The following is a 21088-nucleotide window of genomic DNA, read 5'->3' on the forward strand; positions in this document are numbered from 1 at the left end:
GTAAGAGGGTTCCCTTTTCTCCACACCCTCTCCAGCATTTATTATTTGTAGACTTTTGGATCGCAGCCATTCTGACTGGTGTGAAATGGTACCTCATGGTGGTTTTGATTTGCATTTCTCTGACAATGAGTGATGTTGAGCATATATATGGAATTTAGAAAGATGGTAACAATAACCCGGTGTACGAGACAGCAAAAGAGACACTGATGTATAGAACAGTCTTATGGACTCTGTGGGAGAGGGAGAGGGTGGGAAGATTTGGGAGAATGGCAATGAAACATGTAAAATATCATGTAGGAAACGAGTTGCCAGTCCAGGTTCGATGCATGATGCTGGATGCTTGGGGCTGGTGCACTGGGACGGCCCAGAGGGATGGTATGGGGAGGGAGGAGGGAGGAGGGTTCGGGATGGGGAACACATGTATACCTGTGGCGGATTCATTTTGATATTTGGCAAAACTAATACAATTATGTAAAGTTTAAAAATAAAATAAAATTAGAGAAAAAAAAAAAAAGAGAAACTGATGTATAGATCAGTCTTATGGACTCTGTGGGAGAGGGAGAGGGTGGGAAGATTTGGGAGAATGGCATTGAAACATGTATAATATCATGTATGAAATGAGTCGCCAGTCCAGGTTCGATGCACAATACTGGATGCTTGGGGCTGGTGCACTGGGATGACCCAGAGGGAGGGTATGGGGAGGGAGGAGGGAGGAGGGTTCAGGATGGGGAACACAGGTATACCTGTGGCAGATTCATTTCGATATTTGGCAAACCTAATACAATATTGTAAAGTTTAAAAATTAAATAAAATTTTTAAAAAAATGTAAAAAAAAAAAAAAAAAAAAGAAATCCCCAGCTTTGTTTCCTTTTGAGAACTCCAACATGCTTTGAACAACATGGAACAAGGCAAATTGTCGAGAAGCACATAGAGTTTTAGTTTCCTTGGCAACTGACTGTCCTTTAAATGTTCTTTAAATGTGCTGCTGCTAAGTCGCTTCAGTCGTGTCCGACTCTGCACGACCCCATAGACGGCAGCCCACCAGACTCCCCCGTCCCTGGGATTCTCCAGGCAAGAACACTGGAGTGGGTTGCCATTTCCTTCTCCAATGCATGAAAGTGAAAAGTGAAAGTGAAGTCGCTCAGTCGTGTCCGACTCTTAGCGACCCCATAGACTGCAGCCCACCAGGTTCCTCCATCCATGGGATTTTCCAGGCAAGAGTACTGGAGTGGGGTGCCATTGCCTTCTCCATTAAATGTGCAGTAAATACAAGGAATAAATAGGACTGGATATTGTAGTTTCACCTTCTTTAAAAGAAGTTCAACATCAGGAAGTTCCTGGAGTGCCAGAGAGAAGTCGCAGTCTCTTCTTGAAATATGTCTCCTTCTTTCTCAGGGGTAAGTGAAAGCCCTCTTACTTTAGTGAGTGACCTCACCCAGGTCCAGGCCTTTCTCCACCACACCATGCCATTATTTGATTCTCTGGTCAAAAGAGTTAAGTGTTAACTATCATCATTACCCATTATTGTTATCATTTCAAAGGATTTTGGCTTTGCCAGGAAAAGAATATATGTCTATGGAGGCCATAGACACTGCTTTCAAAACGGCCCCAGGATGTCAGCAGCATGATCTCATGTAACAAATGAAGATGAGGGTAATTTCAGGCCACAGATCACACAGTTAGGAAAGGGCAGAACTGGGACACAGACTGAGGTCCTGTGATCCCAAAACCACAGGTGGCGAGACCAGAGCTGCAGGGAGAGAGTAGGGGTGCAAGTGGCTGCAGCAAAGCCTCTGGATTTCTTCTGTAAACTGGGCAGTTTTCCCTCCAGGGATGTTTCTTGACTCTCAGAAGGTCACGTTACATGTTTAGTTATGAAAAATCAGTGCCTGACCTGACTCTACCAGATTAGGGACCTCAAAACTGATACACTATTCCTGGTCACTGCCTTGCCCCTGATCCTACTGTAGTGTCATAAGAGGATCCATGTTTGATCCCTGTCTCTGTTCATGCTCCAGGCAACCTGAAAGTCTTGGAACTTTATGTATTTTTATAAATCATGAGATGAGTGAAGGATGGGACCTGAGATAGAGTCTGGACGGGACTGGACTCCAGAGTTTTCCATCAGCTGATTATAGGGTTAAAACTATCACCCCTCAGTCCCTCTGAGGACTGTACAGAGTACTGATACTGAGTTTTATCACAAGTGGCCAATGATCCTATCAACTTTCCTGCCTCCACCCTCAATTAAAACCCATGAATGCTGGGTTGAGAGAGCCTCAGGGAGGTGATAACATCAAGGGATTGAGAAGGGTGAGAGTCCTGAGAGTCCTTGGAGGCTTGGCAACCCCAACTCCCCATTTACCCCATGCTTCTGGCAATCCACTACAGCACTCTTTCCTGGGAAATCCCGTGGATGGAGGAGCCTGATAGGGTACAGGTCATGGGTTCGCAAAGAGTCAGACATGACTGAGAGACTTCTCCTCCATTAGGCTGTTCCTGAGTTTTAATGTTTTATAATACCTGGGGACAGTAAGTAAATGGCTTTCCTGAGTTCTCTGAATATTTCTAATAAGTTTTTGAACATGGGAGGTGGGTTATGGAACCTGCCAATTTATAGCCAGTCGGTCACACAGTAAGTGACAGTGGAAATTGTGATCAACACTTGAGAGTGCGGCCATCCTCAGGGATGGAGCCCTCATCCTGTGATGTCTGGGCCACCTCTGTGGATTTAGTGTCAGAAGTAAATGGACTCTTGGATGCCCAAGAGTGAGTGTGAGGAACTGCTTTCTACTGGCAGAGATCCACATGTTTGGTGTCAGGGACAAAACCCAAACTCACTCTTTTCTACCATTTGTGTCTGGGGTGAGGCTTAGGGACAGGACAATATTATGTTGAACAGAGCACTCAGAACTGCTTTCCAGTTCTCTGCAGTTTCAGAATTCCTGGAGAAAAAGTTGCTTGATTAACTGGGTTGTGACTTGTCCTGATCCTAACACTCAAAGGTTTTGTGTCCTGGGGCAAGTCATTTGCAGTGTCTTCACATGAACAATTGGCCAGGTTACATGAGTTTTTTGAAAGGATTATCAGTCATGACTGGAGAGGAAATGGCAACCCTCTCCAGTATTCTTACCTGGAGAATACCATGAACCTGGTGGGCTGCAGGACATGGGGTGGCAAGGAGTTGGACATGACGGAGAGACTAACAACATAGTTGATTAACAATGTTGTGACAGTTTTGGGTGGTCAGCAAAATAACTCAGCCACATATGTAAATGTATTCATTCTCCCCCAAACTCTGCTCCCATCCAGGCTGCCACATAACACTGAGCAGTGTTCCATGTGCTCTACTCGTGGTTATTCAATGTCACACTTTCTTTCCCAGTGGTGAAATGTTTCCACCACACGTATGTCCAGAAAATAGCATTATAAACTCACAGGCCTTTGTCCAGCTCTGATCATTCTCAACATATGGAGAATGTTCATAATAAGTATCCTCCCGTTTTGTTCTTTTGGAGTTAATCAGTGGCATAATGTCAATAAATCTGTAGATACTCAGTAACAATATGTAATTACTTACAGTATTATCCTGTCAGTGTGACATCTAAAGACATTGGTAATAATGCCCTGGACAGAAGGATATCAAAGGGCCTTTTCACATTCACCCCCCTGCACCCCTACCATCTATCTCTATTGCAAACAGACTGGTGGTTTCAGTTGTTCACCTGGTAGACCAAACGGTGAGGATCACCTTCCTATTTGACCAAGATCCTCCCATCTCTGCAGCCCTGTGTCCTGACTTCTGCCTGCTATCTCCATACACAGGTCCCTGCAAGGCCAAAATAATCAGATCCTTCTACAAGGCTAGGTCTGGGTTCTTGAAGACATTTGTATTTGGCAGCTGCAAAGCAAAGAATAACAGTGTCAAGATCAAGGAGGTCTGTCCCAGACACATGGTGATCTCGTACACGACTTAGTGGCTAAAAATAAACTAACACCTTTTCCTGAACACTTACTGTGAGCCCGTCCCATATGTCACAATGTTAAATGCCCCTGGACCAGGTGAGTAATATGGCTGGACATATTTAGAGTGGGGGTGGAGACTGGAGGGACAATAGGGAAGATTGGGAGATTATGGAAACTGGAGAGAACACTCCCCTCCTGAGAAGAGAGCAGCTCTCCTTAGCTTAGTTCACGGCTTTCAGAACATGTTCCCTTGAGCAGCACCCTCAGTCCTGGAAACCTGTTAGACGCAGATACTCAGGTCCCAACCATGTCCCAACAGAGGGATCAGATCTGTGTTTCAACAAATGTCTAATAGATTCTGAAGCTTGCTCAGAGTTGAGATCCACTGCTCCCTGGTGGCTCATATGGTAGACAAGCTGCCTGCAATGCAGACGACCCGAGTTTGATCCCAGCATTGGGAAGATCACCTGGAGAAGGGAATGTGTGTCCACTCCAGTATTCTTGCCTGGAGAATCCCATGGACAGAAGAGGGTTCTTGTTAAATGGCAGGACTCTTGTCAGATCACTTACTTTTTCCAACAATGTGAGATGTTCATTTTTTATAAAATCTCCCACTGCTAAATCCTGGAAATGTTTCAAAATTGTAAATGGTACTGTGTGGGTTAATAATACCTAGATGCTAGCCACATTTGCAATCTCTGCTTTGTGTTTTCCCTTTTAAGCCTGAAATTAATTCTAATAAAAATAGTATCCACAACACCATTTTAAGAAAGTAAACTACTTATTTCCAGAAAGCCAGGGGCTGTTTTATCCATTAGCCTGAAATTGACCACATGCTTTGAATATAAATGATGCTCACTGGACAAAGCCTCAGAAAAATCTAAACATCTTCTGCATGCTCAAGATACATTCCATTCTTTTAGGATTTGGCATTAGATAGCATGGAATTCAAATTTCTCATTTTTTAGAGGTAATTACTGAACATGATATGACTGAGCAGAGATATGACCTGATATCAGAGTTTGGGGTTCTCTGGTTTATTCAGATATATACCCTGTGATTTTCCTGCCTTGTGATTTCTCTAAAGATGCCCAGGAAAGGGGAAGCTTCCTAATCAGAGATCTCAGTTATACATGACACAGGGAGGGGGTATGTGGAGAGAAGATCAGCCCATCAGGAAGCTTATGTTCCAGAAGACTGGAGGGATGTGCTCTCACTTGGACCAAAGTGAGGACAGGACAGGACAGGAGGACACTTGTTGAGAAAGATAGACAGATGAGAGAGGAGGGGGTAGATAAGAGGAGTTTGTACTCTTAGAGGGAGTCTCTGCTGCTCCCTGGTCTCAGGTGGACATATTGAGGCAGGAAGAGGGGAAGGGCCAGAGTGCCTCTTGTACTAAAATCTATTAATCATTTTATGATCTGCAGGTTGGGTGTCCTGAGCAAGTGGCTTCCCATCTGGAGCCATGGCTTTCTCCTTGACACAATCTGGGTGAGGATCCAGAGTTTTTGGTTCATCTGAGGCTAAATGAAATCATTCATGTGAAATATCTCAGGATAGAGCAGATCCTCCCCTCACACTGGCTATTTTGTGTGTAACTGGCTACTGATGTCCTTCTGTCCTGAGGTAACTCGATATTAAGACATACTGCCCTTCTAAAGTGTGCTATGTGGTTTTAACTACAAGGAAACACACAAGGATATGCGAAGGGACTGTGGGTGTGTCAATCCTGATGTGTGCACCCTGGTTTACAGCTTCCAGTGCAGCAGAGTGCATGTGCACAGACTCTGAAGTCAGATCCCTGGGTCCCAATCCCCTCTCTACAACCTATGATCTAAGTAAATTACTTTATTTCTAGTTATCTCAGGTACCTCCTCAGTCACATGAGTAAATATCAACAGTTTCTCCCTTTTTAAAAAAAATTTTGAGGACTTGATGAGTTTTATGTGTTAGGTGCTTAGGAAAATGCCTGCCACAATGAGGAATTTAAGTTTTCCCTGATGTAATGACTCAGTACTGCTATTATAATTACTACAAAGGACTTGGACTTCTCCAGAAAGGAATACATGCCAATTGCCTCCATTTCTTCCACAGCAGCCACATGATGTGGGAAGCATGGATCTCACATGACACCTGAACATATGAGGCTCTGGGAGATTCAAATCCTCAGGCACAAAGTTAGGATTACACAGAGCTGGTACCCTAGTTGAGGTCCTATGTCCCCATCACCAATGAGGGACAGCAGGAGGATGAAGGTGGCTATAGGCAGTCTTTCAAGGTCGCCTGAAGTCCACTTATGCAGGCAGCACTTCTGTTTGCAACACCAGGTCAGGGACAGCAAGTGATCATGCATTCACTTCCCTGCTTCCCTTCGGCCCCCTGCCTTTACTCATTTTTCAGTGCATAAAGAGGGTTATACTCCAGGAGGCCTAACCTTCTCCAGCTCAGTTCCTGCCTGGGCCAATGCCTGAAAAAGAGCAAGCATCCATCCAGTAGAGAAGCTGTGGCAATGGTTGCAGGAAGCTGTCCTGTGTCACCCCTGTCATCTGAGGCAGGTGAGGGGGGTCAGGGCATTGAGGCCCAGACGTGATGAAAGTAGCACGAGGCTGAAAAGGAGGACCTGGGCTAACACACTGCTATTCACCGATATGTCCTTTGATCCGTCTCATCCCCTCACTGTCCATCCATCATGTGCCACGCACTTGTCTAGTTTCTCAGATATCTCTGAATGTCCATACGGGACAAACTCCATCTGTCTGATCACAATCTGTGCTTGCATTAGACCCAGAGGCATAATCAAGCCTGATAACTACTGTTCTCAGAGTAGTTCTCAGATTTGGCCCCTCCAGACAGAAGGCATGGTTAGGAGGGAGACTTTGCAATAAACAAGACTGACACAGCTCCTCCCCTGCCTCGCTGCCTTCCTCATCCTCTGATCCCACCCCTCAGCCAGGATATTAAAAGCTCAGTCTGTCCATCCCAAGCATCCTCAGGAGCCCTCCTGCAAGCCACCACCAAGATGAGCCGGCTCTGCCTCTCCGCAGCCCTTCTCTTCCTCCTGGTTATCCTGGTGGACAGCACCCCGGTGTATGAACACCATACCCAGGACCAAGGTAGGACCAGGCTCACCTTCCTGTACAGACTGGAGGGAAATGATAGAAGTCCATGGAAGGGCTGGGGGCCAGTTGTGACCACACTGCTACCAGTCTTCTCTGAATTTCTCCTGTCACGTTGGGCAGGATGTTTGCTCGTTCAGTTCTGGCAGCATTGGCCTTGCTGACTATGCCAGGATATTCCCTAGTTACTAGCGCTAGTCTCTGGTTGTGATGTGTGGTCTTCTCGTTGGGGTGGCTTCTCTCGTTGCAGAGCAGGGACTCTAGGCATTTAGGCTCAGTAGTTGCAGATCACCTGCTTAGTTACCCCAAGGCATGTGGATCCTCCCAACCAGGGATAGAGCCCATGTCCCTGCATTAACATGTGGATTCTTATCTTACAGACCACCAGGGAAGTCTTACATTGGAAACTTTTAACTCAGCTGACATCATGATGCTCATGAGGATATCTTTAAAATTTCATATTAAATATATATCTATCCCAGCTAACTCTGCCAGATCAGGGCCCATTTCTGAGACTCTATTCCTGGTCCCTGCCTTGTCCATGAACCTTGCTGTAGTGTAGTAACACAAAGCTGCATATTTGATCCTTGTTGGTTAATAGCCCAGGCCTCCTAAAACGTGGAATTCACTGACTTTATAGGTTATAAGATGACTCACAAAAGGAGACTCAAGGTACCTTCAAGAGGGGCTGGCGTCCAAGGAACTTCAAACATCCATTTCACCGTTCCAGGTTTCACCATGTCTCATTCCAGCACCTCTGTGGAGAGGGAAGGGACCTGAGAATGAGATCAATCACCAGTGGCTGATGATCCAACCAATACGCTTGTTTAGTGAACCCTTGGAAGAAATACATAAAAACGGCTCAGAGAGCTTGTGCGTTTTTGAATACAGGAAGCTGATTTGAGGGTGCTGTGCTCACTAGGACACAGGGGTTGGGCACAGCTCCCTCCCCCTTTGCATACACATCTCTTCCATTTTACTGCCTTGAATTACATTTTGCATAGTTATCTGAGATGTGTAAGCAAGTGTTTTTCCTAAGTTCAGCCACCAATTCTATTGAGCTGTTGATTTTGAAGGTGGGGTCATGGACATCCCAATTTTCACCATTTGATCACAAGCATGAGCGACTCGGGACCTCACAGATGGCAGCTGAGCTGAGGACGGTCTTGAGTTCTCAACCTGCAGAGTCTGCACTAACTCCATAGATTTCAAATCAGAAGTAAATTGACTTGCTAGATACCCAGTGGGTGTTTGGGGACTCGGTTGCTCTTAAAGGACCCCATATTTGTTGTCAGAGTAAAACCCAGACTCACTCTCCCCTGTGATTCGGGGGCTCATGTGTTGCTCCAAAAGGGGGGATTCATGAAAGTAGGACCTTGCACCCAGAAACTGTTCTTAGTTATCTGTATTTTCAGAGTTCCTGGCAGAATCAGGTAGTGTATCAAATGGGTTGTAATGTGACAGTGTCTTGTTGTGACCCAGATACCTACATGTCCTAGGGCAAGTCATCTGCAATTTTCTCATTGGAACAGGGGATACATGTTACATGGGTTTTTGAACAGAAACCAGTCATGAACATAAACAGTTGAATCACATTTCATGGTGAATTTTGTGCATTTTTCACCAAGATGTGTTCATGTGGAAACGATTTCTCTACCTACTTGCTATGGGTGAGAAAGTATATTTACGTGTCAAAGAGCAATTATTCCTCTATTATGAATATAACCAGAAAAACCTGGATGAATGAGCAGATCCAGTGCAGAGAAAATAAGAAACACACAGAGCCCAGTGTGGGTTTGCCCCTGGGGCCAAGGCTGATACAATATTAGTAAAGTCTCCAGGCCCTCTCCTTTGTCCTCTTTTGACTATTATTTGATTATCCATATTGTCCCCTTCCTTGTCCACTGTTGACTTACTTTATTATGCATTTGATCCTTGTCATGGTGCATGGGCCAGGCCTCCTGAAACTCCTGGAATCTACTGTCTTTCATAGGTCTGGAGACAAGCCATAGAAGGGGACCTGAGAAGCGTTCAATAATAGATGTGATTTCACATGTCATCGATGATGTAGTTAAAGGTTTGAACTTTTTCCACCTCTGGGGAGAGGGGAGGGCACTGGGATTGAGAACAATCACCACTGGCCAACAACTCAATCAATACGCCTGTTTAGTGAAACCTCAATGAAAATCCACAAATATGGGCAATCAGGGAGCTTTTGGGGTAGTATCACACGACAGTGATGTGAGGGGCCAGTGTTCTCTAGGACATGAAGGCTCCTCACAACTCCACTTCCTCTTTACCCTGAATGTCTCACTCATTTTTGCTGTGCTTAGATTTATCCTTAATAATAATGTGAGATCCATATGTGTGTGGTCTTCCTGAGTTTGGTCGTTAGATTTCTTGAGTTATTGAACATGGAGTGCTGTAATGTTACTTCCTAGTTTTAGCTACTTTGTCAAATGACAACCACTTCACTGTCATCTGAATTGAGGACAGTTTTGAGCCCTCAACATGCAGAATCTCTACTAACTCCCCAGATTTTGTATCGGAATAAAATTGACTTGCGCACACCCAGTGGGTGTTTGGGGAATTGGATGTTGTTGCTAGAGACACCATGTATTTGGTTCAGGGAAACCCAAACTCACACTCTGTGTGCTTTGGGAGCTCAGGTGAGTTCGGGGGACAGGGAAGTAATGCAAGTGGGACACTGCATCCAGAAGCTCTCAGCAGTTACTGATATTTTCAGAGTTCCTGGCAGAATAGGATAGTATATCAAATGGGTTGTGACATGACCATATCTTGTCCTGACCTTCCACAAACATGCTGTGTGTCCTGGGGCAGGTCGTCTAGAACTTCCTCATCTGAACAGCAGATACCTGCTACATGGATTCTTTGAACATATTACTGGTCATAAATATAAAGTGTTTATTCACATTCATGGCCAATTTTGGCTATTTTCCTGTGGATATGTTCATTTGAAATAATTTCTCTACCTACTTGCTTGGGGCCAGAAAGAATAAGTATGTGTCAAATAATGATTATTACTCTCTTATAAAAATTAGTCAGAATGACCTGGGAAAATGATCAGAGTATCCAGGCCTTTTCCCTTGCCCATGTTTGACTGTCATTTTATTATCCATATTTGATCCTTTTTCTGGTTCATGGTCCAAGAGTCCTGACAATTTTGGAATTTTTGTCTTTCATAGGTACCAAGATATTTCATGGACTGAAAGGACTGGCTGACATAATCAGTAATGGAATTCAAGGTTTGAAACCTCCCTGCACCTGAAGGGAGCAGGGAGGGCACTGGGGTTGAGATCAGTCATTGCTGCCCAAAGATTCAATCAATACCCCTGTTGAAGGAAACCTCAGTCAAAGTTAAAAAAATAAAACTCCATAAATTCTAGCATTCAGAGAGCTTATGGGTGGGAACCAATGGTGGTGATGTGAGGGTGCTGTGCTCTCTGGGGCATGAACGCTCCGCACACCCCCACTCTTTCTTTGCCCTCCATGGCTCTTCCATTGCACTGTTTCTGAGTTTTCTCCTGTATGTTATTCTGAGGACAGTAAGTATAGGTTTTCCTGAGTTCAGTCGCCAGTTCGATTGAGATATTGAGCATGGAAGTGGGGCCATGGAAACTCCCACTTTTAGTTACTTGGTCAGAAGTATGAGTGACTCGAACTGCATGGCTGGCATCTGATGTCAGGAGAGTCTTGATACCTCAACCTGCGGCACAGGCACTAACTCCACAGATACGGTCTCAGAAGTCAATTGACAGTGGGGTGCCCACTGGGTATTGGGAATTGGATGAGGTTAGTGCAGAAATCATATCTTTGCAGTCAGGAAAACCCCCAGACTCACCCTGTCTAGTGATTTGAGGGCTCACATGGGGCTTGGGGAGCTAAGTAGTAAGAGTAGGACCCTGCATCTAGAAACTCTTACCAGTTATCTATATTTTCAAGATCCAAGCAGAATCTACAGTGTGTCCATGGGTTGTGATATGACATTATCTTGTCCTGATCCCACCACCCACACACTTGTGTCATGGGGCAAGTCATCTGTAGTTTCCTCATCTGAATAGGGAAAATTTCTTACATGAGGTGTTTGAACTGATGACGAGTCATGAATATAAACAGTTTCTTCCCACGTCATAACCAGGTTTATCCATTTTCCACCACAATGTGTTAATCTGAAAAAAGTTTCTCCACCTACTTGTTTTGGACAATTAAATCTATTTCTTTATCAAATAATGATTATTTCTCTATTATGAAAACTAATTGAAAGATGTGGAGCTACTGAGGAGAGCAACTGCAGGGAAAGCAAGAAACACAGCCCTTGTGTGGTAGGCTTGGGACCAAGTCTGAGACAATTTTACTAAAATCCCCAAGCTCCTTCCTTTGTCCTTTTTGACTGTCATTTTCTTGTCCATATTTGATCCTTTTCCTGTATCATGGACCAGGCCTCCTGAAACTCTTGCAATTTACTCTCTTTCATAGGTCAGGTGATGATTTCCGGAACACAACTTGAGAACCATACGGTCGAGGAGTTCCTAACACAAACACTCAAACATGGTAAGAAAGGTTGTGTATTTTCTTCACATCTGGGGAGAGGGAAGGTCACTAAGATTGAGATCAATCACCAGTGGCCAGTGATTCAATCAAAAAGCCTGTTTCTTGAGACCTCATTTCAGTCAGTTCAGTTCAGTCACTCAGTCATGTCTGACTCTTTGCAACCCAATGGACTGTAGCACGCCAGGCCTTCCTGTCCATAACCATCTACTGGAGCTTACTTTTTCACTCTCCTCTTTCACTTTCGTCAAGAGGCTCTTTAGATCCTCTTCACTTTGAAACCTCAAACCTGCATAAATATTGGGATTCAGAGAGTTTTGGGGTGGTGAATACAAATATATGATGTGAGAGTGCTGTGCTCACTAGAGCATGAAGGCTCTCCAACCTACAGTCCCCCTTCATCCTACACACCTCCTCCATTTCACTCTTTCTGAATTTTCATTTCTATTAATCTGAGAACGGGCTTCCCTCTAGCTCAGTCATAAGACTCTGCCTGCAGTATAGGAGACTCAGTTTTGATCCCTGGTTTGGGAAGATTCCCTAGAAAAGGAAATGGCAACCTACTCCAATATCCTTGCCTGGAAAATCTCATGGACACAGGAGCCTGGTGGGCTGCAGTCCATGGGGTCACAAAAAGTTGGGCAGGACTGAGCAACTAACACTTACCTTCTTACTTAATCTGAGAACAGTCAGTAAGGGTTTTCCTTAGTCTGGTCATTAGTTCCATTCAGTTATTGAACATGGAGATATGGTCATGGAACCTCCAAATTTTAGCCATTTGGTCACAAGCATAAGTAACTTTGGACCACACGGTTCATACTAAAGTGAGGACAGTTGTGATCCCTCAATGGGCGGGATCTGTACTAACTGCATGGATTTGATATCACATGTTAAGTGACTGGGAGACACCCAGGAGTCGTTTGGGGAATTGGTTGATGTTAGTCTAGATACCACATATTTGGTCAAGGGAAACCCAAACTCACTCTCTGCTGTGATTTGGGAGCTTAGGTGAGGTTTGCGGACAGGGAAGTAATGAAAGTAGGATGCTACATCCAGAAACTCTTATAAGTAAACATAATTTTTCGAATTCCTGGTAGACTCAGGTATTGTATCAGATGGGCTATGACGTGATAGTGTCTTGTCCTGACTCTACCACCCCTGTGCTCTGTGTTCTGGGGCAAGTCATCTGCAATTTCCTCAACTGACTAGTGGAAAAATATACAAGCATTCTTTAACAGATTATCAGTCATGAATATCAATAATCTATTCATATTTCATGACCAATTTTGTCCATTTCCACCAGTGTGTTCATCTGAAGAACATGATCCTTGACCTCCTTTGGTCAAGATAAAATATTAATATGTCAAGTAATGATTATTACTTTAATATTAAAATAAGCAGAAAGACGTAGGATCACTGAGCAGGGAAACTGCAGGAACACAAGAAACACAGTCTTTGTCTCATGGGATCTAGGTTAAGACAATATGAGCAAAGTCTCCAGGCCCTTTCACTTGTCCTCTTTTGACTATTATTTTATTATTCATATATTTGATCCATATTTGATCCTTTTCCTGCTTCATTGCCCAGACCTCCTAAAACTCTTGGAATTTCCTTTCTTTGTTAAGTCACAAGACCACTCAGGGAGAGCACCTAGGAAATATTCAGATCTGGTCTGCTCCTCCAAAACACTCAAACACCCATTTAGAGGTTGGAAATTTCACCACTTTCTTGCCAGTACCTCTGGGGAGGAGGGAAGACTCTGAGATTGAGATCAATCAGCAATGACTACTAACTGAGTCAATATGGCTATTTATTAACCTCCACAAAAATCCATAAATATTTGGTTTAAGAGATGTTTTGAGGTTAATGATAACTCATACAGACTATTTACTATCTACTATTTACTACTTTATCCTGGAAGGAGACTGAATGTTAGAGGGAGATTGACCATTATGTAGATGTGCCCCATCATCAAGGTGATTTCTTACTAAAAGGAAATCAATTATATCCATTCTATTTGATGACTGTGCCCTTGTGGAGAGAATGACAATGGGAGTTATTATGTTACTACAGTGCATTGTTCTTCAGATGGAGCAAAAGCAGTGAAAAAATATGGCAATATAGCTTGCATTGTAGTAGGGATACAAGCAATAGCAAAGAGGAGAAATCCTATGGTAGGTTATACTTTTTTAGAAAGTAGAGACTGGTGTGTAGAAAGGATGCTGTGCTTTTTCTCCAGTTTCAGAGAAACCTTCTGTGATAAGGAGGTATCGAGTAGAGGCTGCAGAAGTAACGCGTCTGGTCTGTTTGAGCAGCAGCTGGGACCCGGCTGGCTGGAGCTGAGTGGGTGGAGGGAAGGGGAGTGGAAGGGGATGAGGCAGAGATGTCATGGGGGCAGGTCCTGAGGAGCCTTGTGGGCCTTTATAAAAATCAGAGTTTGATTCTCAGAGAAAAGGGGAGTCACTGAGGAAGGTGGTCTTGGGAACAGTGGGTTTGGGCTCAACAGCAGGATCCCTGAGGCTGCAGTGCACAGAGTGTCCTCTAGGGGGCAAAGAGCAGAGACAGAGGCTCAGGGCCAGTGAGCAGGCTGCTGCAGTGGTCCACATGGAATGTGACCTATGTTGTTCCCTGGGTGGATCCCAGGTCTCTCTAGTAACATGAATGTCTTGCTCTGTTGAAGTTTCTATGGAGGCTTAATTACCTAGTCATGATGCATTAAATCATTAGCATTTGGAGGTTGTTCAACAGACAGCTCCATTATCCTCCCAGAGGTTGAGGGAAGGCAAAGGGATGATGGATAGAAGACCACGGTGGAGGGTGGGAATGAAAGTGCCCACCACCCTGTAGATAGTGCCTTCCTGTGCGATAAGAGCCCATTCTGGTTTACAAGGGTTTTTCCAAAATCACTGTCTTCACATACCAGAAGACACTTTTATTGTTCTCATCACATTAGAAATACCAAGATGTTTAGGAACTCAGTGTCAGAAAAAGAATCTTAAAAAAAATCACATATATGTGATTTATATGTGAAATATATGTGATTTATTTCTTCTTATAATCACAATATCAACATATTGATAGTTCAACATTCGATTTATTCAGTCCTCCTGAGGGATCAGAAGTAAACACACTGGTATGTTTTCTTCATGCACTTTTTCACTATAGCATGATTCCTTCACATTTTTTATTCACAGTGGAAAGTTTTTGCTATGTACAAAGGTTCAGAGAACAGTATTATAAAACCCAGGTACCCAGACCCAGTAATTATTGACATATAGGGAATGATTTTCACCTCTGACCTGTTTTCATTGCTATAGAGTTGTGTATTTCTGGTTTTTGTTTTCTTTCTTTCTTTTTTTTTTTTTTTTTGAGCATTTATTTGGTGCTTTTGGTGTTAGTTGCAGGCCACAGGCTCAGTAGTTGTGGCCTGCTGACTTAGATGTCCCTCAGGATGTGGGACTTTAGTTTTCTTACAAAGGGATTGAACCCCAGACTCCTGCATTGGAAGGCAGATGCTTAACCAATGGCCCACCAGGGAAGTCCCCTAGAAGTTTTTGAGGCTAAGCAAAGGCATTATGCCAATTTTTGTTAAAATACTTCATGAGGAGATATAGAAGTGAACATGATTAATATATCATGTCACCCCTAGCAGCATTCCTAATTCTTTCCTAGAAAGAAGGTTTTCAAATGGCATTTTCCATCTGACCATCCTCCACAAGCCTAGCATTCTCTACCCCAAAGAAACTGACAGTTCTAGCTGTTGTCCTTGTACGAGCTGTGATGACTGTCCTCATAACTGAGCCATTGCCCCTCCTTTCCCAGCAGCTTCTAAGCCTGAATTCTGCATGGAGCCTGAATTAAAGGGTCCCTGCAAGGACCAAATGACCAGGTACTTCTACAATGCCAAGACTAGGTACTGCGAGCCATTTGTATATGGCGGCTGCGAAGGGAACAAGAACAACTTCCAGACATTATCCCACTGCATAGTGACCTGCTGTCCAGTGCCTGTGACCATGTGGTAAGACAGGGGGCAGGGCACAGGGCAGGGGAAGGACTGGGGAAAGAGGTGGAGCTCAGGGGACCACACACCAGTCACACCTGCACAGTGTCTTCCTCCTTAATTCTTCCCAGGAGAAGAGGCGGCAGAGTCCTGTGAAACCACACACTGAGCAAGTTCTCCAGGGGTCAGCTTGGCAGAAGGTCAAAGCGGGATGCCTTTTATGACAATCTAAGCCTAATCACATGCTCTTCCATGTTAGATAGGAATATTGAGTCAACCACCCTCCAGGGCAGGTCTGATGTGCTCCTGACTGCCCCACCTTGGCATGGAAAACTCACTTCTCTCTTTTTGGCCATTTGGATCATGGGGACTATAGTTTCATCTTTTCTGGAAACTATAGGCTCTGTCAAGATGATAGGTGTTCATGTCTGAGGCTAAAATGATGGCACTCAACAAGTTCCTTTCTTTTTGCAGAGGACATGTGAAGAGTGTTTCCCAGAAAATGTGACGTCCGGGGAGGACCTCTGCAGGGCAGGCCATGGCTGCTTCTGAAACTGTTCAGTCTCTTGCAGTCCTTCTCTCCCCTCCCCTCTTCAGCAGAACCTGTCTAATTCCTATCTTCTATTGGTCAATATGTCTAATTCTGTCTCACCCAGATGGCTCTCAGCACCATGAGAATGTCTTCCCTTTATTCCTAGCATGTAGCTTAGCTCCTGGAACCAAGTAGACAGTTCCTAATTATTTGAGGAAGAAAGGAAGGAATGTAGGAGCACATTCCTCATGACCAGAGTAACTATAGAGCCTGCAGTTTGATGAAGGATTTTTGTCTTCACCCATATCCTCACTGCATCTTCAGCTTCATCCCCCTCCCTACCATCACTGCTCTCTTTGTGGGTGTCCAAGGTGGAATTTCTCACAACCAGTTCTCAGAATCAGTAATGGGAGAAGGGTTTGCAATGTTGAAGCTTCCTGATCCTACAATGACGTTGCAATTTTCCTTTCCGTAGCTTCAAACACTGGGGCTATATTTCAATAATTATGCATTTTAAATAAATAATTCAATAATGCATTTCAATAAATGCATATGCTAAATTAAACTGACTGGAGTGGTGTCTTTTGCTTGAAACTGCAAACCTTAATCAAGAGGGTCCATGGGAATATTGGTCCTTCTCACTGTTCTCCAGACAGTGGGCACCTCCTGGTTCACTGTCCAGAGACTGTGCCCTACCGGGTATAGGAAGCAAACCCATGACAGCATCACTGACCTCTTAATAGCCACCCCAAGCCACACAGAAACCTGGGAGACACAAATCTCCACATGAGCTTTCATTCCTTTCTTCTAAGTTCAGTCAAATTTGGGGGAAGGTTGTCCTCTTGGACTCTCAGGAGAATAGGCATGAGGCTCAGTTGTCCACTTTTCTAAGGAATCCGATTCCCTGAAGTCACAGGTGGGAGGGAGTTCTTACTTTAGTTAAAGAAGGGCAGTTACCATTTAGTATCCCAGGCTCTGTGTGAGCAATTTGCCTGCATTATTCTATTATGCATGCTTAGAATCCTTCAAGGAAGAAAATGGCGGCATAGAGATGGCCCTTTTCTCCTTTATTCATTTTCTAAGATGGCAGGTGCTCACTCTCCCAAGTAAAGGGATTTTGATGACGTTACCCTGCTCTGCTTCTAAAAGATTTAGGATGGATGCACCTGGAGAACAGAGAGTATCTGTTTCAATTCAGATCAGTGAAGTTAGACCTGTGGACCTCAGCAAGTAGGGTATTTAAATGAATGAGAACACACAGCATGCTGGTGCTGTTACTCCCTTCCTTGAAATCTTTGGCAAATTCTAAACATCTCTGAGCTTCGCTTTCTTTAGTTATAAAATAAGGCCCCAGATCACAGAGTTAGCAAAAGAAAGAACTGGGACTCCAACTGGGTCCTCTGTTCTAAGAACCACTGGTGCAGAGTCCACAGGTGTGGTGGGGTAGTGTTGCAAGCAATTTCCAAGGTCCCTGGGATCCACTCAGGGAGGTACTCTCCTGTTGTTGAAACCAGGTGAGGGGCAGTGGGTGGTCAGTTCTGGAGACGCTGTTTGCCTCTTCCTCCCTCTTGCTGGTTCGCTTTACTTTGTTTCTACCCAGAATATCAGGTTTTGTGCCCCAGACGGAGATGCTCCTCCCCCAGCTCAACATCTGCCTGGGCCATTGCCAGGTAAAGACCTGGTGTCTGTTCAGTAAAGATGCTGCCACAATGGTTGCTGATAGATTACCTGTGTCATACCTGTCTTCTGAAGTAGGTAGGGTTAATGTAAGAGAGGGGGCATTGACAGCCAAATGTGATGACACCTGCATGAGTCTGTAAAGGAGGACCTGAGCTAACACAGTATTGTTTACTTACTTGGCCTTTGATCTGCTCTCTCCACTGACTGGCCATCCAATGCCATGCACTGCTCTAGGAGCTGGGATGCTCCTTGTGTGATCATATTGCACAAAATTCCACCTGTAGAATCACATTCTGTGTTTTCATGAGACCACAGACAGAGTCAAGTTTGAGAATCCGGGTACTTGGCATTTGGCCCCACCAGGCAGAAACAAGACAGAGGAGCCTGGCGGGCTATAGTGCATAGAAATCTCAGAGTCAGACCAGACTGAGTGACTCAGCAGACATGCATGCACAGGCAGAAGCAGGACAATGGAAGCTGGGGAGATTACACATTGTACATGACTGACCCCAAATCCTCCATTTCCTCACTCCCCTCCTTCTCACCTGTTCTTACCCATCTGCTGGGACATAAACTGATCTCTCAGCATCTGTCTTTCCATAGACGCCCTTCTTCAAGGTCACAAACATGAGCAGACTCTGCTCCTCTGCAGCCCTGCTCATTCTCCTGGGAATCATGCTGGGCAGCATCCCTGGAGGTGAAACAAGCAACCAGGCTCAGTGTAAGTCCCAGCTCATCTCTTCTCTACAGACTGAAGGGAAAGGAGGTGAGTCCTTGGAAGGGGCAGGAAGAGGGGTGTTGTGGATGCTGCTAGCCCTCTCTGGATTTCTTCTGGAAAGTGAGCAGTTGAACTCCAGAGGCATTTCTTGACTCTCAAAAATTGTCATTATGTGTTATGTTTTTAATAAAAATCTCCCACCTCATTTTACAGAATCATGAACTTTATCTCTGACACTGTCTATTGCTAGACTCTACCCCATCCCTAAAAACCACTTTAGAATAGTAAAAAGATCCATATTTGATCCTTACCCCAGTTCATGCCCTAGGCCTCCTAAAACACTTGGATTTTATTGTCATTCTCTAAGTAATGAGATCTGTGGAGGATGAGGCCTGTGTGCACCTGGATCCAGAACATGCCATCAGATGATTAGAGAGTTAAGTGATCAGTTCCCAGTTACTCTGGGGAGAGGAGTGAGTACTGATACTGAGTTCCATTAACAATGGTCAAAGATTCCATCAATTTGCCTCCATCCAACCCTCAATTGAAACCCACCAACACTAGAATCAGACAGCTTCAAGGGAGGTGATAACATCAAGGGTTTGTAAGGGAGGCATGTCCTGAGGTCACATGGAGACTCAGCATTTCCTACTCCTTCTTTACCTTATGCTTCTCCTCCATTTTGTTGCCCCTGAGTTTTATCATTGATAATGACTGGCAATAGTATGTAAAGGGCTTATCTGAATTCAGTGAGTGGTTCTGATGTTCAACATGGGAGGTGAGTCAAAGGATCTCAGAAATTATAGCCAGTTGTTTACAAGTGTATGTGACCCCAGGGCTCGATATCAACTCTTGATCTGTGGGCAGTTCTCAGAGATGGAGTCCTCACCCTGTGGGTTCAGGGTCACCGCTGAGGATTTAGCGTCAGAAGTGAATTGACTTCTGGATGCCCAGTTGGTGTGGAGGAACTGGTTCCTGCTGGTAGAGATCCCACTTATTTGGTGTCTGGGACAAACTCAGATTCTCTCTTTTCTACCATTTGTGTCTGGGCCACAGACACTGGGGACTACATTATGTTGAGCTGAGTACTCAAAATCCCTCACCACGGGGAGTGTGGCAGTCCTAAGATGGCAGAGGAATAGGACTGGGAACCAATTTCTCCCACACAAATTTATCAAAAGATTATTTTACTGCTGAGCAACTTCCACAAAACAACTTTTGAATGCTTGCAGAGGACACCAGGCACTCAGAAAGGCAGCCCATTCTCTTCGAAAGGAGGCAGGACAAAATATAAGAGACAAAAAGAGAGACAGAAGCGTTAGGTATGAAGACCCATGCCAGAGAGGGAGTCGTGGAGGAGAAGTTTCCAAACACCAGGAAACCCTCTGACCAGAGGGTCTGGGGAGGAGTTTTGTAATTTCAGAGGGCAACATAACTAGAAGGAGAAACACACACACACACACACACACACACACACAGAATATGCCACTAATGGCAAGTCCTAGCAGAGAAGTAACCCAGATGCCTGTGTCCGCCACCAGTGAGCGGGGGCTGAGCAGGGAGGCGCGAGTTGTATGCTTAGGCTAAGGACCGGGCCTGAATGCCCTGAGGACAATATGAGGGAGCTAATGTGATCCCAACCAAAACTTTGGGATAGCCAGAGAAAGAGAAAAAAAAAGAGAGAGAGAGAGAACTTTCCCGTGAAAAGCTCTAACCTAAGGTGCAGCCTGGCCTCTCACAGAACAAAAGATTGAGCGAATACCAAAGGAGAGCTAACCAGGAATGGACCAGCCCATCCCCCTGCCAGAGGCAGAGAGGCAAGCAGCCAATAGCCAGAGCCAGAAGGCAAGGGGCAATCTCCGCCCCAGAGATGGCACCCTCCACCTAACTGTGAGCAGGCTCCCAATTGCTAACCAAGTCTTCCTGGGATCCTGGATGGTTGACATCTGCCAGGAAGGTTGCAGCCAGATATTAGCTCCCCAGAGGAGACACAGGGCTGCCTTAGATGGTGTTTTGCAGCACATTCGGGAAACCAAGAGGCTGGGACTGGGGAGGTGATTAAGACACACAACACACCTGGGACAGTGAGCTCACCAAGCACCTGGTCTCCTGAGCTCCTTGGACCTGGGAAGGACACAAAACGCATGCCCAACCGAGTCTGTGCCCTTGTGGAGTACCCAAGAACCTGAACCTGAGCAGTTTAGATCTGGGAAGTGCACAAAACCCAGGGCCCACTTTGGACAGTTCCCCTGCAGAACCACCGGGAGCCTGAGCAGAGTAGACTGGGAAGGCACACAGGCCATGAGCTGGGGCAAACCCAGTGTGGTCCATACACTGTGAGCACACCCTACACACACCAGTGATATTTGTTTGCAGTGTTCCTCCCTCCCCACAGCACAACTGAACAAGTGAGCCTAAGTAAGTGACCACTTTCACCCTCTTGTGTTAGGGTAGAAATTAGACATTGAAGAGACTTGCAAACAGAGAAAGCCAAAATAAACAAAGAA

General features: G+C 44.9%; 1 protein-coding gene across 1 annotated transcript; it reads left to right on the forward strand.

Moving 5' to 3' along the window:
* The first annotated feature begins 6957 nt into the window (after positions 1–6957).
* LOC147360146 (trophoblast Kunitz domain protein 1-like) lies at positions 6958–16748 on the forward strand. Its single transcript, XM_086330859.1, has 6 exons — positions 6958–7079; positions 9076–9159; positions 10289–10348; positions 11580–11654; positions 15474–15669; positions 16126–16748. Coding segments are annotated over exons 1-6 (510 nt in total). The 5' UTR covers positions 6958–6985; the 3' UTR covers positions 16127–16748.
* Positions 16749–21088: the final 4340 nt, after the last annotated feature.

This window comes from Bos grunniens, chromosome 13, assembly GCF_055505025.1.
Source record: "Bos grunniens cultivar Pamir isolate PY7600 chromosome 13, Bosgru_T2T1.0, whole genome shotgun sequence".
Taxonomy (NCBI): domain Eukaryota; kingdom Metazoa; phylum Chordata; class Mammalia; order Artiodactyla; family Bovidae; genus Bos; species Bos grunniens.